Genomic DNA, 17,553 nt, shown 5'->3' on the forward strand with positions numbered 1-17,553 from the left:
ACTGAAACTAATGATGAAGCAAATAAAATAATAGCATCATTAGGAAAGAGAATAAAGATCAAGCAATTAGGGGAGATAAAGAAGTATCTCGGTTTGAATATAAAGAAAACACGGAAAGGTTTTAAGATATCTCAGGAAGATAAGATAAGCAAATTACTAAAAGATTACAAGATGGAGCTTTGTAAGCCAGCTAAGACTCCAATGAGTCAGAGTTTAGCAACACTGATGTACAAAGCCCGGAGTTTGATAAGGTGATTTATCAATCTTTAATTGGTAGTTTGAGTTATATTAGTAATTGGTCTAGACCAGATATATCGTACTGCGTGAATCAGTTGGCTAGATTCAATTCTGCACCATGTGAAAGACATTGGATTGCAGCTAAGAGGATATTAAGATATCTTAAAAAGACGATGAATTATTCATTGTATTTAGAACCAAAGGGTGATTTAATTTTGTGTGCTTATGCAGATGCTAGCTTTGCATCAGAAAGAGACACTAGAAAGTCGACTTCAGGAACAGCCATAATGCTGGGTAATACATTAATAGGCTGGAAGTCAATAAGACAACAGCATATAAGTTTGTCTACTATGGAGGCAGAATTCTCCTGTTTATCATTGTTATGTACAGAGTTAATAATGTATAAACAAATGTTAATTGATATAGGTATAACAGTAGATTATCCTATAATTATACATGAAGATAATCAGGCAGCAATTCAAATGGCCACAAATATTGGAGTAAAAACAAGGAGCAAGCATACAGATCTAAGATACCTAAACGTGAGACAATCTGTAAGAAGTAAGATGATTCAGCTAGAGTACTGTATGTCGGAGGACAATTTAGCTGATAATTTTACTAAAGCCCAAGGTGCCAGTAAGCACCAGGAGAGTTGTGAAAAATATGGGATAAGATTGTAAAGGTATTATATATTTATTTCACCCAAAAGGGGAGTATGTTAGGTATAACATTGATACCAAATATGGTTTGGGTGAATAAATATATAAAACTTAGATATCATGGTTTAAGTGCTTATCACTTTAAGCACAATGCAGCAGGCAATTAGCCGATTAAGGGTGCGGTTAGAAGTTACAATATAAGGAAGCATTAGAAGCTGGAAAGCTTACTGTCTGGCTGTAACTGTGTGCTGCTGCGACTAACTGTGTGTTGCTGCGACTAACTGTGATTACTGACTGTGAGTGCCTGTGACTGAACTGTTATTGTTTGCTACTGTTTGCTGAATATCCAGCGTTTGTTTCTCTGGAGAGTGAAACCGGAGGAGGAGAAGATATCTTTATCGGCTGATAAAGATATTGCAAGGACTCTTAACTTGGACTATACTAGTGAGTCTTACTGGATGGAAATACTGTGAATGACTTAATGGACTGAATGACAATGCTTAAACTCTAACTGGATTAAAAACTATTTAAACTATAAACAGTGTTTGTATTCAGTGTGTGTATACTCTGGGGCCCTTCCGCTCTCGTTTGGCTGCCTGGTTTGACTACTGCTGCAATACTCTGCTAGGGGTTAATCCTCAAACCCTAACAACAACTGACTTACATTTATAATGGTTGCAGGGTCCCTCAATCATGTAATCACCATTTGCAATCTTCTGAGAAGCAAAGTCAATGGGGCAACCAGATTCACTTAACAATCAGGTTACTAATTTTAACAACTGCAGTGATTCACTTAACAAATGTGGCAAGGAAAGTCATAAAAACTCACCAAATTTCTCACCTAGCAACATAAACGTTGGGCTCAATTGTGGTTGTATGTTAAGGACTATCTCTATTTCTTTTTTTAAAAATGTCGTTAATTTCTTTCTTTATTCTTTATTTAGTCTGCATTTTTAATTATCTTTTTATCTTTCTTTCGTCTTTACCTTTTTTGTTTCTTTATCTATAACACTATAATAGTCAATAAAAGTATTTTTTTTTTAAAGAAAACACATAAAGGAAATGAGAGCCAATGGAACTCATGCAACCAGCATGTAGCATGTAATGTGAGTGAATCTGGGAAAACACATTACGGTCCTGCATCTTGCACCAGTTGCAATTTCTGGGTGATCTTCAAGAGCAACCTTTTGTAGATAATGATTTTGCTAAATTATTGCTATAATCAGTGCATAATTAAAATTAATTTCTGGACTGTCATGTTAGTATTTTCTATACAGTATTATACTATACCCACCTAATATAATATATAAGAATATTTAAGCAGCAAAATATATTTAATTATTACATTATATGTTTTACTTATCTATCTATTCAGATATCAATCATTAAGCCTATTAAAGCAAAAGAATACATTCTGTATGCATCTACCATATATTAAAAGTAGATGAAATATGGACATCATCATAATAAAACTGGAACTTGTTTCCTATCAAATTATTTTAAGTTTTCTATGAAACACTCACCTCTGGCTGAATAGCTTTAAATACAGGAATATCCATGAGGGTAATCTGGCCCTTAAATGAAAGTTATAAGAAAATTAAAATTATGTTCCTTATTTCACAACTAGGTTCATTTGATTATTTAATGCTAGAACAATTGCTAGCAAAATGATAGCATGCTCCTTCTATGTTTCTTTACCTATGTGAGTAATTACAATTATCAATTTAGGGTAAGCAAGAAATTAGAGCAGTCCTGAAAATTTTTTTTTAGGAAAGCATTCTTTAATAGAAGCAATTTAGAGGCTGACAATTCAAAAGAGAAAGTATAACTTAATTTCAAAATCTCCAGAGTGATCAACCAGAATTATTAATACTAGTTATTATTAGAATTACTAAGAATTCTAGCTGATTGGGAACACATTTTTGTGGATTGCAGTCATTTCCACTCAACTGCTACCACGTGTTAAGAATATAAAGAAATGTAGCATATTATAGTCAGGAATGCTTTTTTGTAAATTAGAAACACAGAAAGGATTTTGTTCTTAGAAGTCTTGGCATCTTCCTCCCTACCAAGTTTTATTAGTTTTTTATTTTTAAGTATACATCAAGTATACATACATGAACAATGTGGCCCCTGAGTATAATTCATTTTGATACAAACATAACTAATGATAATCATAAAAGTTGTTATATTAATCAAACATATAATACTAGTATTAATATACATGTTTTTTAAGAGTAGTTATTCAATATTTCAATATTCCATTTTAATGCCAATGATATTATAAGCATACATGGTAATACTATCTTTCAACCTCTGATTTTTTCCATCAAATTATTACATATTCTGTTATATAAAAATTATATCTGCTAATATTCCCCCTATTTCTTATTTCTACCTTTATTCTAGCTTCTGATCAAGTCACCATTGCTAATCCTAGTATTACACATGTTTATATTGACATAGTCCTTCGTTATTTGGTTGTTCAATACGCCATTCAAGTACCAGTCTTCCTATTATTTAAACATACCTTATAATGCCATCTTTCAACCTACAATCTTTCCATCTAACTATTGCTTCATATGGAAGTGTGTATTCTTGTTTCTACCTTGTTTCTACCTATTCAAATTTCTATCAGGCCATCATACTAAAAAAAAAGAAAAAATATATAATAATTCCTTTCTTATCCATCATCTCTCATTCGTTTTCTGTTTTAATACTTCAATTCTTATTCGTTTTTTGGCCTGCCTACCATACTCCTCTCTTGGATATTTGTTTCTATCAACACCTGTATCTTCCCCAATCAGACTGAATATTTTTCCCATCTCTATCCTCCTAAGCTGCCAGATCTCCAGAGTATCCACCCAAACCCCTATCTCCCTTTCAAAAACATCTTCCAGGTTATCCGATTCCATTTTTAAGACTCTTAACGTACTTTTCCCTTGGTTTATTTCATCAGTCATTATTGTCTTTATCGTCTTCTCCTTCTCATCTGGAAGTCCCTGAAGTCTTGGCATCTTAATAACATCAAACCAACTCACCATTCATATATTAATATATTTCAAAACAATATTTGTATTTTCACTTCGCATTTTCCTTTTCAATTTACAGTCACTTTCTGTGTGTCCAAAACTACATGAGGAATTAGTTTTGCAGAATAATCACTCTAAGAATGGAATTGTAATGGGCTTCATCGCAAGTAAATGAATCTGATCAAGAACAGTTCCGTTTCATGCATATTCTTTTATTTGTAGGTAACTATCACAGAAGGTCAAGGTAAGCTCCTGTTTATGACACTTACCCTGTAATCTGAACACTTTATAGACATTGCTCAGTAAGAAATCACTATGGACTGCAGTGTTCATAAATAAATGGAATCAATTTTGAATGTATTCACTATTTTGAAGTATATCTGATTTCAGGCACAAAATTATCTGCTGAAGAAATTAAATTCTCACATGCACATAAGAGAGAATTCTCATAGTCATTTTCCTGCAATGTTTTACAGCTTAAGAGCCCTTAAAAATAAGGATTCTCTGTGGTAAAAGACTAAAAAAGGAAGCTTGACTTGTAGTTCAAAAGACAAACTCCAAAAGCCAGTATAAATAATGCACAAGACCAATTGAAGTGGTAGAGATTGAGAATTAGGAATATATTTTTACCCAATTCTCAACATAGCAAAAACTGTACAAAAATTGCTAGCATCCAGGCTAACGTAAAAGGATTTCCCATTCCATTCAGAATGTTCTTTGAATCTCAAACATACTTTTTGAGAAGAATGGTGAACATCCTGCTTATGTAAGTCTTGATACAAGTCATCTTCTTTAATACAAAAAAGTGTGTGTGTGTGTGTGTGTGTGTATACAGTAATGTTGGTATACTTAAAGTAGTTAATAAACAAATAGTTTTAGTTTTGATTTGAAAGTCTATATTAATTTTAATTCTAGCTAATAATCAATTGTGATAGAGGACAATACTGATAAAGAGAGAAGATGTTCTTTCCATATACAGTTTTCCTAATAGTTTCTCTTAATGCAGTGTATATAGGAGACTTCTGTATGATTCTTCATTCCTCTGATACAGAGTATCCAAAACTCTCTTTTAACTCTCTTTAAGAAATCAATATGTTGGGGGGGGGGGCAGAGCTGGCGTCGCGACGATACGGCATGCGATCTTAGAGGTCTGAGATCGCTGCCAATATCTTTGCTCCTGGACGGTCCTATCGGATCTAAACTGTCCCGAAGAGACGGTGAAAGTGAAGAGCGCATCCTGTCGATCCCAGGGATACCGCAAAGTCCCTGGTAGATCCAGGAGAAGCTCTTCTTGCCAGCGGCAAAGAGGCAGCCATTAAAGCTGCTGAAATTGGGACAGCTCCGAAACGAAAGAGAACAGAAAGAGAGAGTGTGCCGGTTTGGTGAGAACTTTTTCTTTATTCTAAGATCTGAAAGGACACCCTAAGGAAAAGAAAGAATCTGTAAAAGTTTTGACAGAAGTGATTAAGCGGCGATTTTAAACAGGAATGTCAAAGTAATGTTTTTTTCTCATTGCTGGGTTTTCTATACATGATCTTATATTTTGAAACTGGACTGGTTTTTTCTTTTCCATCTATTTTTTTTCTCCTTTTTGATTTTGCAACATTTTAGGCTAGCATTTAGGTTATTTCTTTTTTTAAAATATCTTTTTCTTTTTTCTTTTATTAATTCTTATTACATTTTGCTTGGAAAAGGAGGGGGAAAGTGAAAGCAAAGAAACTTTGTAACACTGCCAACTAGAGGCTTGGAAATATTCTATTTCTCTTGTGACCAGACAAAGCTGAGAAAGAAAGAACTGAGACTTTTTTTTCAAGGACATTGCTATTTGATAAGATAGAGGGAACAGCATGGGAGAGTATTATTGCAGGTGCTCTTCTGGGTTTCTTATCAATAGCTGGAGTCTGGTGTTGAAGTTTATAGGAAAAGAAAAGGTGATAAGTTTCTGGAGAAGAGTGTTATAACAAGAGCCTTGGATAACTAAACAAAGTGCAGTGTGTTTTCTTGATTTTTTCAAAGCTGTGCTACCCCTCCTCAACAGTTTACATTTTGAAATAGCTATTTGGATTTTTAGTTCTTTGGAACTTGTCTTTGCTTTTTTTTTATGCTTGTCTTTGGAAGTTAAATTTTTACGTTTGCTTTTTATCTTAAAAGAAAAGTTTTAGTATTAATGATTCCCTTTCTTTTCTTTTTAAGGGAGTAGCCTTTTTTTCTTTTTGCTTTTCTGGTACTTTTGTTTTTCCATCTACCTCCAATACTGGTTTTTTCTTTCTTTTTATCTTCCTGGCTTTTTTTTTCTTTTTCTCTTATGCAGCCTTTTATATTTTAGACCTCTTAATTGGATTAAGGTGTTGAAGAACCTGAAGAATTTTTCCTTTTTTAAAAGCTTTTTATTCCTCACTTTTCCGTCCTTTTTAGGATTTTACAACTTTTTCTCTTTTGTGTATGTTTATGGTTTTTTCCTTCATTTTTGAATTTTCATTGTTATCTAACTAATCGATTGGATTAAGGTATACAAGAACCTGAAGAAATTCTTTTTTCTTTTTTTATTATTATTACTATTTGGCTTCTTTTTCCCTACTATTTTTATTTGGAATCGCAATTGGTTACTTCACAATTGGATTAAGGTCTAGAAAAACCTGAAGATTTTGAATTGTTTGAAATGAGTAGGAAATTAACAGCTCCTGGTTCTTCAACTTCTACTTCCTCCTCTCCACCATCTGGAGGACAACATTCAATACAGACAATGTTAAGGCAAGAGAAAGAACAAGAAAAAGAAAACGTGACCCTGAAGATGATTATGCAAGGAATTCAAAACATTCAAACCAGATCAGAGAATATTGAAAAGAGAATAGAGAACATTGAACAAAGAACAGGGAAAACCGATGAAAAAGTCGAGAACATCCAACAAATGATGAAGTATGATGAGAGACTACTAAAAATTGAAGAAGATAAACAAAGAGATAAGAAGATTGGAGACATTGATACCAGATTAACTGTGGTTAAACAAGATAAAAGTGGTATGCTGAGATGGGAGATGGACAGATCAGAATTTTATCTTAGATTCCAAAACATAGAGGAAGAAAAAGGACAAAATCTAGCTGAGATAATGATAGAAATATTGGCTGAAGCTTTGGAAATAACTGAAGAGAAGATGATGGATGGAATAGATGAGGTTTATCGAGTCTTCACAAGATACGTAATGAGAAACAGCCTACCAAGAGAAGTTCACATCAGATTTACAAAGAAAGCCATTAAAACGCAAATATTGCAAGTGGCAAGAGAGAAAACATTGAAATATAAAGATAAGGAGATAGTGGTTTTGAAACAAGTACCCAGAAGAGTGAGAGAGATGAGAAGAGAATACCGATTCTTGACCAAATTGCTACTTAAAAAAGAGGTGAATTATAGATGGCTGATTCCAGAAGGTTTAATGTTCACATGGCAAGAACAGAGATACAGAATTGATTCAATTGAGAAAGCTGAATCATTTTATACAGAATTTTTCAGAGGGAAAGAGGAAGAGGCAGAAAAAGAAATTTCACTAATTGAATTCCAAGAGGACTGCCAAATGACAACTGAAAAAGAGGAAGGTGCAGTAGGTGGAAAGAAGGAAGCCAAAGAACAACGTGAACCAAGATCCACGAGAGCTGCCAATCCTAATTATAAAATATAACCATGGAAGAGAAAAAATTGATTACAATTAATAAAAATGGACAATTCAGCCGTTAAAAGAAGGAAAACTTTCCATAAATTAGAGAAATTAAAATTTGATATAATCTGCCAACAAGAAGTACATATTAAAAAGCAATATGAACAATTGTTGATACAGCCAAAACTAGGGAAAATATTTACCTCCTTGACACAATGCAAGAAAAGAGGAGTGGTTTTATATATTAAAGAGACCATTCCAGCGAAATTGATTTATACTGATGATGACGGAAGAATATTAATGGTGGAAATAATGGATAATAATAAAAAAACACTCCTGATTGCAATCTATGCCCCGAATGACAAACAAGAAGAATTTTATAAAAAATTACATATGAAAATAATTGAACTGGACTATGCTAATATAGTTATGATGGGAGATTTTAATAGAATTGTAGACAACAAACTGGACTATACAGCACAGAAAGCAATAAAGCAAAACAGAAAGACTCTCCCTAAATCTTTCTTCAAAATGGTAGATGAAATAAACTTAAAAGATACATGGAGAGAAAGAAATGCTAAAACTAAACAATACACCTTCTGCTCAAATCGACACTTATCATGGTCCAGAATAGATATGATATGGATGTCAACAGAATTGTTAACAAATATTCAAGAAATAAATATTGAAACAAGCACTTGGGCAGATCACAATCCAATGACAATTAAATGGAAAGGACAAAGAAGAAGATCTAGATGGACGCTAAATAATACTATTTTAAAGGAAAAAGACTTCACACAGTGGATGGAGAAAGAACTGGCTTTTTTCTTTAGAGAAAACAAAAAAGAAGATACATCAATCCAGAATGTATGGGATACAATGAAGGCACATATGCCAGAGGCTTGATAATAGACTATACAAGGAAAAGAAATACCATGAAAAGATTAGCCTCTAAGGGGTGGGCAGCTACAGGATCAGGTATCCAAGGCCCCCTGAAAAAATCTAACCTTGGCGCCCAGAGCTACAAAACATGCCACAAAGAGAAAGGCCTGTGGGTTAACTTAAAATGGATAGTCCCCAATCCCCTTTTTTTCCGGGCTTCCAGGCTAAACTTGCAAAGCAAAGTTTGCGGCTGGGCGCCTTCCAGACAAGGTTCCACCCCGAGAAGCTTAATTAGCACAGAATTAGCACAGAAAATTAGCGTGCTAAACAGAACTACTTTGAAGATGCAAATAAACCAGGTAGATGGTTAGCATATAAATTGAGAAGGAGAAAGAATCAAGGAAAATATTGCAATTAATAGATGATCAAGGCCAAGTTTGCTATGGTAGTAAAGAGAAGAAGGAAATCATTCAAGACACTGGGAAACTATACACACAAGAGAATATTGATGAGGAAAGAGTCAAACAGTACCTACAGAATGCTAGAGATTACCCCAGATACCTAAAGAGATTGAAACAATGTTAGAAAGCAATATAACGATGATGGGGTTAACTGAAGCACTCAAGAAGCAAAATAATGGAAAGGCACCAGGCCCAGATGGACTTCCGGCAGAATTTTACAAAACATTACAAGAATCGTTGAATCTTCCATTGCTAGAAGTTATGAATGAAGTTATGTTAAAGAAGAGGATACCTAAATCATGGTCAGCTTATATTACACTTGTTCCAAAAGAGGAGGCCGATCCATTACAAATCAAGAACTATAGACCTATTTCCCTACTAAACGCAGATTATAAAATTTTTGCTTCAATATTGGCAGAAAGACTTAAAACATACTTAAATAATTTTCTCCATCCTGATCAAAATGGATTTCTGCCAAAGAGACAAATTAAAGACAACATGAGAGTAATCTTGGACACTTTGGAATACTACAAGGCACATCCTGAAAAACAAATGACTTTGATATTTCTAGATGCACAGCAGGCATTTGATAACGTGAATTGGCGATTCATGTTGTTACTGCTGGAACAGATGGGCTTTGCTAGAAAATTTATTCAAACAATAGAAGCTATATATCATAAGCAAATGGCAAAGGTAATGATAGAGGGAGAACTGACAGACTCTATTGATATAAGAAAAGGAACAAGACAAGGGTGCCCACTATCACCTCTGTTGTTTGTGTTAACTTTGGAAGTGCTAAATAGAAATATTAGAGATGAAGAAGAATATAAAAGGGATGAAAATTAAAAAGGAAGAATTTAAGTTGCAAGCATTTGCAGATGATCTGGTTTTTATTTTAGAAGACCCACTAGAAATAGCTTCAAAATTGATAGAAAAGATATAGACATATGGAATGGTGGCTGGTTTGAAAATAAATAAAGATAAGACAAAGATCTTGACAAAAATTCTATCAAGACAAAAGGAAGAACTGGCAGACCTATTGAAAATTCAGGTCACGAATAAGATCAAGTACTTGGGGATATACTTGACAGCAAGATGCAGTACATTAAAAGAGAATAATTATATCAAACTTAAACAGCAGATAGTGCTAGATTTGGTGAAATGGGAAAATTTACAACTGTTATTAATAGGGAGAATATCAACAATCAAGATGAATATATTACCCAGAATTTTATATTTGTTTCAAAGAATTCCAATTAGGCTTGGAAAAGACTATTTTGAAGATTTAAATAAAATTGTGTTGAAATATATATGGCAAGGTAAGAAAGCGAGAATAAAGTTAAAACTTTTGCAAGATGCTAGAATAAAAGGAGGATTTGGTTTGCCTAATTGGGAGTTATATTACCAAGCTAAAAATTTGATGTGGGTTAAGGAATGGATAACATTAAGAAATACTAGATTGTTGACATTAGAAGGACATGATCTGTTGTTGGGGTGGCATGCTTTTTTATGGTATAAAGGAACTAAAACACAGGGGTACTTGAGAAGACATTATATACGGGAGTCTCTGTGGTTAAACTGGGAGAAGATTAAAAGACAATGTTATTTGAAAATTCCAGTCTGGCTATCGACTATTGAAGCATTTTCTTATCCTATAATATACAAAAAGGAACAAACAGTTAGATATGTTGAAATATTGAATGAAAAGGGTGAACTTAAATCTATGCAAAAACTAGAGGAACAAGGTATAAAGATGAATTGGTTCTCATATGCGCAAATACATTCAAGGTATGATAAAGATTCTAAAACAGAAGGTTTCTATGATAAACTGACTGACTTAGATAAGATTTTGACAGGTACTGATGAAAAGGTGATTAAAAAATTGTATGGATATTTATTAGAAACTAGAAGAAGATATTTATTAAACTAGAAGAAGAACAAGTTAAAGAAACTATGATTGCTTGGGGGAAGAATTTTGGATATGGGATTGATTCAGAGAAATGGCAAAAATTGTGTTCTCAAAATTATAAAATGACAACGTCAACAGCATATAAAGAAAATTTGTATAAGATGTTTTACAGGTGGCACTTTCCCCCAACAAGAATAGCAAGAATGTTCAAAAATAAATCCGAAAAATATTGGAAATGTCATCAGACACCTGGCTCATATTACCATATGTGGTGGACTTGTGCGGATGCTAAAAAATACTGGACTAAAATCCACACGTGGTTGGAAAAAATGACAAAAAAACATATAGATTTGAAACCAGAGATATTTTTATTGGGAATTTTACCTGAAATATATAGTAAAGACTTGAAATACCTGATTGTAAATGTATTAACAGCGGCTAGGATTGTATTTGCTAAAAACTGGAAAAATGAGAAAATACCATCACAGGAGGAAATCATTAAGAAAATATTGGAATGTGCTGAAATGAGCAGATTGACATTTGAAATTAGAGAACAGGATGATAAACAATTTTATAAAGTTTGGGATCTATTCTATCAATGGTTAGACAATAAAGTATAGTAACGAAATATGTAGACTTTTAGAAAATACTAAATATATAAAGATTTATTCTTTCCTTATTATATCTACAAAATGATTTTAGGATAGATTTGGGATGATAATATGAATTGTCACAAAACAAATTAAGTAAAATATGATTATTTCCTAAAGCATGAATGAATAAAAGTATAGTCAAATGATTGATTAATAATGATACCAATGTATTTAATATTGGATTGAAAATACAAGATCATATTCAATGTAATTGTAATTGAAGACTACGAAATGGAAGCACAAAACAATTTGTAAACCAACCGGCACACTGTATGTACATATATAGAAGATGGCCTGATGTTTTTATATTTTGTTTGTTTTTGTTTGTTTTAAAAACCAATAAAAATTAAAAAAAGAAAGAAATCAATATGTTACAATTTGCTAAAAGTAGGGAAAAACTATTATTAGATTAGGAACATTAGTTAATTACTTACTGCATATTCCTCAGGTGTAACTTTCAGAACATCAAAAACTACTGCATCAAAGCTTTTCTTCAATTCAGTAGAACCCTTGTCACTCAATGATTCTGAGCTGCTACTCTTCTGTCCAAGAAGAAATAAGTTATTTCAGTACAAAGAGGTTTTAAAGGAATTCCTAAGTGATTTTTAGGAGAGATTACTTGCATATTATTGTACTTATTCAGTGGCAAATGAAAACTTGTGTAGCGATTTGTTAAATGAAAGAGATATTAAGAACTTTTACATGTATAGACCAGTGGTGGTATGCTACCGGTTCTGCCAAGCCGGTAGCAGCGATGAGCAGCGGAGACCTAACTGGTTCTCTCCGCTGCTCTGCTGTTGGGCCCACCCGCCCTCCCGGGCTCCCATACTCACCTTTATCTTCTGCTTTTGAAGCGCAGCTACTTTGCATGGCACAGAAGAGTGCTGTGCGGCAGCTGCCGAAGAGACTGGGAGAGTGCAGGCTTGCCAGAGATCAGTTGGAATGCCTCTGCGCCTGCGCAAAGTACGTGTTTGGCATGCATGTGCACGCGAAGTGTGTGCACATGCGCAAAGCGCACCCACCAAGCCACGCCAACCGAACCGGTGGTAAAAGTTTTTGAATCCCACCACTGGTATAGACTGAAGTGCTAGGCAAAGATCAGAGACCTAGATTCAAGTTCACATTAAGCTAGAAAAGGTAACTTGGTAGCTTTTGGTCAGTTACTAGTTTTTAAATTATGCTATTTCATTCTATTTACCATTTTTGATATGAACATAACACTGCAAAAAGAAGTGATGATACCCAATTAAATCTTTGACCTCTGAGACTGTCAAGGTTTGGACCCAGTGCCTGGTGTAAGTTTCGATGGGGAGGAACAGCTCCTGCTTAAAGAGCATGCAGATGTCAGCTGTGGTCACAAAGGACTCCATACAATTCAATCTGGTGCATCAAGTGTGCACTTTCCTAAATCCAGGAATCCTTCAGATTCCCCTGTTACATTATGGCTTGACTATGTGATGTATTATATAATGGAGAAATCCTTGAAGACCACCTGGAGGCTGTTTCATGAGCTGCATTGGTTGCCAGTTTCTTTCAAGTTGTGATTCAAGATGTTGGTCATCACCTACAAACTCCTACATCAGGGATCCCCAACCTTTTCGACGCCGCGGCCCGGTTCCGGCGTCAGCTGGCGCCATGGCCCGGTTCCGCGTCAGCTGGGTGCCGCCATTTTTTTTTAAAAATCACTTCCGGTGGCGTCACGGAAGTGATTTTCCGTCAAAAATGGCGGCGCTATTGCTTTCGGTGAGCTTTTTCGGCAGTAAATGGCTTTCTACCGGAAAAGCTCACGATGGCAACGCCGCCATCTTTTGACGAAAAAATGATTTTTTTACCAAAAAGATGGCGGCGCCCAGCAACCAGCGGCCCGGTAAGGGTTGTTCCATGTGCCGGTCCGCGGACTGGCGGTTGGGGACCCCTGTCCTACATGACATGGAACCTAATTACAGGTAATCCTTAAGAAATGACAGACCACTTAAGTAGGGGATCAAAGTTACGCATCCCGAAACTACATATGACCTGTTTCAAAGTTATGACCCCCTACAGTCATTCATGACAAACCACTTGCTGCAACACGTCACCGCACTTCCCCCATCCCACCCTGAGGGGACTCACAGAGCTTGGATGTGCTTCCTAGGCCTCCTGGAAGCAGCTGCCATTTTCAGACCCCTGAGAATTCCTTGGTGGAAATGGCAGTTACTTTTAGAGTTTTCTGCACCAATCAGCTGGCCGTTGGGAGGCTGCAAAGCTCTCCTGCCTCTTGCTGGGCTTTGGGAAGCCAGCCCCTGAATCAAAGGCAGCAACTTTAGGATGAGCTTCCCCAAATATTTCTGTTACTTAAACTCCTCCCTTCCCCAGAAACCCACATTTTTTTCAATAAACAAAACAAAATCTGGGAGGGACAGATTTCCCCTCCCCATTTAGCGGCTAAAAATAAAGACTCTGCCTCTGCTCTCTAATCTCTAACCCTTTAAAAACATTCACCTTGACTCCAACTGAAAAGTAGAGGAACAAAGCAAGCAAGGAAAGAGTTTTTTTTCTGCAGCTTTTTCTCTTGAACTGGAGGGGAAAAAAATCATCTCCAAAAGTAAGCTAACTAGTGCAACAAAATAGAGAATACTGGGTCTTTGCAAACTTCTGTCTAACTGCCACTCGAGGCAGTCCACAGTCTAGCCTTTAAGTCTCCCCAGGATCTCCCCCATCCCCGAGCTTCACTTAACAATCTGTGCATTGATTAAACAAATGCACTGGAGAGAGCAGAGATCGCTGATAGTTACTTAGGGCAATTCATTTAATGCTGTCCCAACTTCCAATCCTAATGGGCAGATTCCATTACGGCTGTAACTTGAGGACTACCTATACTTGAGGAACTGCCCATCACCCACAATATAACTCAGATGAGTTGATCTTGTAGGATTGATATGTTCTGGGTTTGTTTGAATTATCTATTCGGTCTCTGGAGGCGCATCATCTCTATAGCAGCACCTGTATTATTGTAGAATAAGGTTCCCACCAAAGTTTGGATGGCCCCTACTCTAGTGTTGTTTAGAAGAGCTGTGAAGACGTGGTTCTTCACCCAGGCCTTAGGCAAAGGAGAGTGAGACTTCTTGCTTTATTCTATCTGGTTTGTCATTCTTGCCATAATTTCTTGGTGTTATAATTTCTGTGGCAAGCCAAAAATCCCCCCCAAAAAAAAAAAAACCCGCACCCCCCACCCCCCCCCCCCCCCCCCCCCCCCCCCCCCCCCCCCCCCCCCCCCCCCCCCCCCCCCCCCCCCCCCCCCCCCCCCCCCCCCCCCCCCCCCCCCCCCCCCCCCCCCCCCCCCCCCCCCCCCCCCCCCCCCCCCCCCCCCCCCCCCCCCCCCCCCCCCCCCCCCCCCCCCCCCCCCCCCCCCCCCCCCCCCCCCCCCCCCCCCCCCCCCCCCCCCCCCCCCCCCCCCCCCCCCCCCCCCCCCCCCCCCCCCCCCCCCCCCCCCCCCCCCCCCCCCCCCCCCCCCCCCCCCCCCCCCGAGTCATTAAGAGTTGGGCAGCAAATACATTTCATAAATTATTTATTAAATTAAAGAAATACTACAGATGCCGTCTTGAAGATAGAACTGAATTCCACTGTATGTACAGAAATGTAAAATGCATTACTAAAAACCAAGTAAGTGGAATTAAACTAGAGAAAACCTTTTGAAATCTCTAATTTTTGTGTCAATCTAATGAAAATATAGTATACAAGTCTTATAAAACAGCAGTCCCAACCTTTCTGGCTTTGCAGACCAGCAGGGTAGGGGTGGGAAAAAGGGATGGTTCCCCACAGGTGGGTGAGTACATGTGTGCAGCTCCGTCCATTTGTGCGAGTGGCAGGCAGGTACGTCTGCCACTTTCACAAATGGAGTTGTGCGCGTCCTTGCCTGCACATTCACCCAGACCGTGGCCTGGTAGTGAGCTGTGGCTTGGGGATAAAGAGCCATGTTCTTCTCTCCTCTCTTTCCCCTCACATAAATTGCAAATTCTATTTGCATAAAGAATCAATTAATATTGGTAATAATACCAGTAGTGGGATTCAAATATTTTTACCACCGGTTCAGTGAGCATGGTTTGGTGGGCGCGCTTTGCACGCGTGCACACACTTTGTGTGCGGGTGCATGCCAAATGCGCACTTTGCGCAGGCACAGAGGCATTTGTGCAGGTGCAGAGGTGTTCTAACTCACCTCCTGCAAACCTGCATAATCCCGATCACTTCAGCAGCTGCCCGCAGCACGCTTCAAATTCAGCGGATAAAGGTGAGTATGGGAACCCGGGCAGGCGGATGGGCCCAACAGCAGAGCAGCGGAGAGAACCGGTTCAGTCTCCGCTGTTCATCACTGCTACCAGCTCTGCATAACCAGGCTGAACCGGTAGAATGAACAATACTCCTTTTTGGTAAAAGCCATTAACATGCACACATATTATTGATACAATCACTGTCTCTGGATTGTTGAGATAGTTTTCCTATTAGTGACCATTGTGCTATATTTCTAATACTTTTGATTATCAATGGGCAAATTATCCACCTAAATTGTCAAATGCTATCTGATAACTTCTAGTAGGTAACTCTGAATATTTCAAATTAAAATAATGTTTCAAATGGGATCAAACTATGTTTTCAGTTATGTAATTTTTATAATATACACCCCCCCCAAATCTAATCAGTGAAATAAAAAGAGGTGCAGTGAGAAGACATGACTCTCCTAGATGCAAATAACAGTACTGTATAATCATCATTTTAAAAACAAAATGAAGATGTCCAAGATGTCCTTGGTTAACAACTGGTTGCCTGGCAACTATTTCAAGTTACAATGGATCTGCGAAAATGTACTTATGATTTGATTCTGGAATTCTGGTTGCTATACTCCTATGGTTGCACGAATGCATTTTTGGCACTTGGCAAAATCAGTTCACGCTTCTGGCTGTTTGCAGTGGCCCATGTCATTTGTCCATGATTTTTAGCATTTTTTGCCTCTTTATAGTGTTTATTTCCAGTTACTGACAAAAAACACCCGTTGGATAAAATGGATTTAACAGCTACAGATGTCACTTAATGATCACTGCAAAAAAGGTCATAAAACTGGGCACAGTCACATGGTTTAACCACTGTCAAAATTTACAACTATAATTTTAGGTTCAATTACGGTCATATTCAAGGACTACCTGGGTTGTTCTTTGCTTACATATTTTATATTGTAAATAGTACATGCCTTATAGATTTATAATACAGAGGAAATGTCTGCATAATATTTAAACTTTCTACCATAATATTTAAACTTTCCCCCCTTCTGTACTGCATTATATATGATTATTATGGACCTATTCTGTTATTATTTAAGTTGACTGCATAAGACATTCTTTATTTCTTCCTTACCTCTGAAGCAGTTGGTATAATATTAATATTACTGGTCTGTCCGTTCATTAGGGCCATACTGTTTGCACCATTGGCCTTCTGCCCTACATTTGCAGAAGTGACTTTATTCATTCACGTTCACCCAAGTTATCATTCCTTAAAAAAGAAAAGTAATGTTAAGAATGCATAAGCCTTATAATACAGCTCAACATACTTTTGCTAATAGCAAAATTATCAAAAAATCTAATTTAATGCAAAATATGGTGGAATACAAAATTTACATTGTGCAAAATTATTATCAACTATAATTCAGTTAAATCCTTGGGAACTTTAATCAGAATAAACAACAGCAAATTCAAACTAAGAGTACATTATTTTGATTACCAGCTGAGTCCAGTAAACAAGAAAAGTATTAGGTATCTAGTTAGTGCTATTATTACAAATGCTAATATATTTTATTCTTCTACATTTGATGTCTATACTGCTTTAAGAGACTACAGCATTGGTGCTTCTGAGTATTTTTTTTAATAATAGTTCTTTCAGCATTATATTACTCAAACATGTTCTTTGTCTTGTCTTGAGCATTTTCTCCATGTTTTCTACAGTAGAATTTATAGAGCAGGTAGCTATCAAGGAGGAGAAATATGGAAAATGCTTCCCTGTACTACAAAGTTTATTAGCATTTTTCATTACACTGGACAGAGTAG

The 17,553-nt window shown here is 36.7% G+C and overlaps 1 protein-coding gene across 4 annotated transcripts in view; it reads right to left on the bottom strand.

The window, feature by feature from the left end:
• RALGPS2 (Ral GEF with PH domain and SH3 binding motif 2) overlaps positions 1-17,553 on the bottom strand; it is a 94,188-nt gene that overhangs the window by 64,057 nt on the left and 12,578 nt on the right. For 3 of the 4 annotated variants that reach the window (XM_087960896.1, XM_087960899.1, XM_087960897.1), the window contains exons 2-4: positions 16,868-17,002; positions 11,917-12,024; positions 2,420-2,470 (exon numbers count right to left, since the gene is read on the bottom strand). In XM_087960896.1, the coding sequence (XP_087817022.1) occupies positions 2,420-2,470; positions 11,917-12,024; positions 16,868-16,978 (270 nt within the window). In that variant the 5' untranslated portion in view covers positions 16,979-17,002. The remainder of the gene's footprint in view (positions 1-2,419; positions 2,471-11,916; positions 12,025-16,867; positions 17,003-17,553) is intronic. The other variant, XM_087960900.1, reaches the window with a different exon arrangement.

Source organism: Notechis scutatus, chromosome 3 (genome assembly GCF_049901735.1).
Source record: "Notechis scutatus isolate UNSWTSFEM ecotype Mainland chromosome 3, rNotScu1.2, whole genome shotgun sequence".
In the NCBI taxonomy this organism is placed as follows: domain Eukaryota; kingdom Metazoa; phylum Chordata; class Lepidosauria; order Squamata; family Elapidae; genus Notechis; species Notechis scutatus.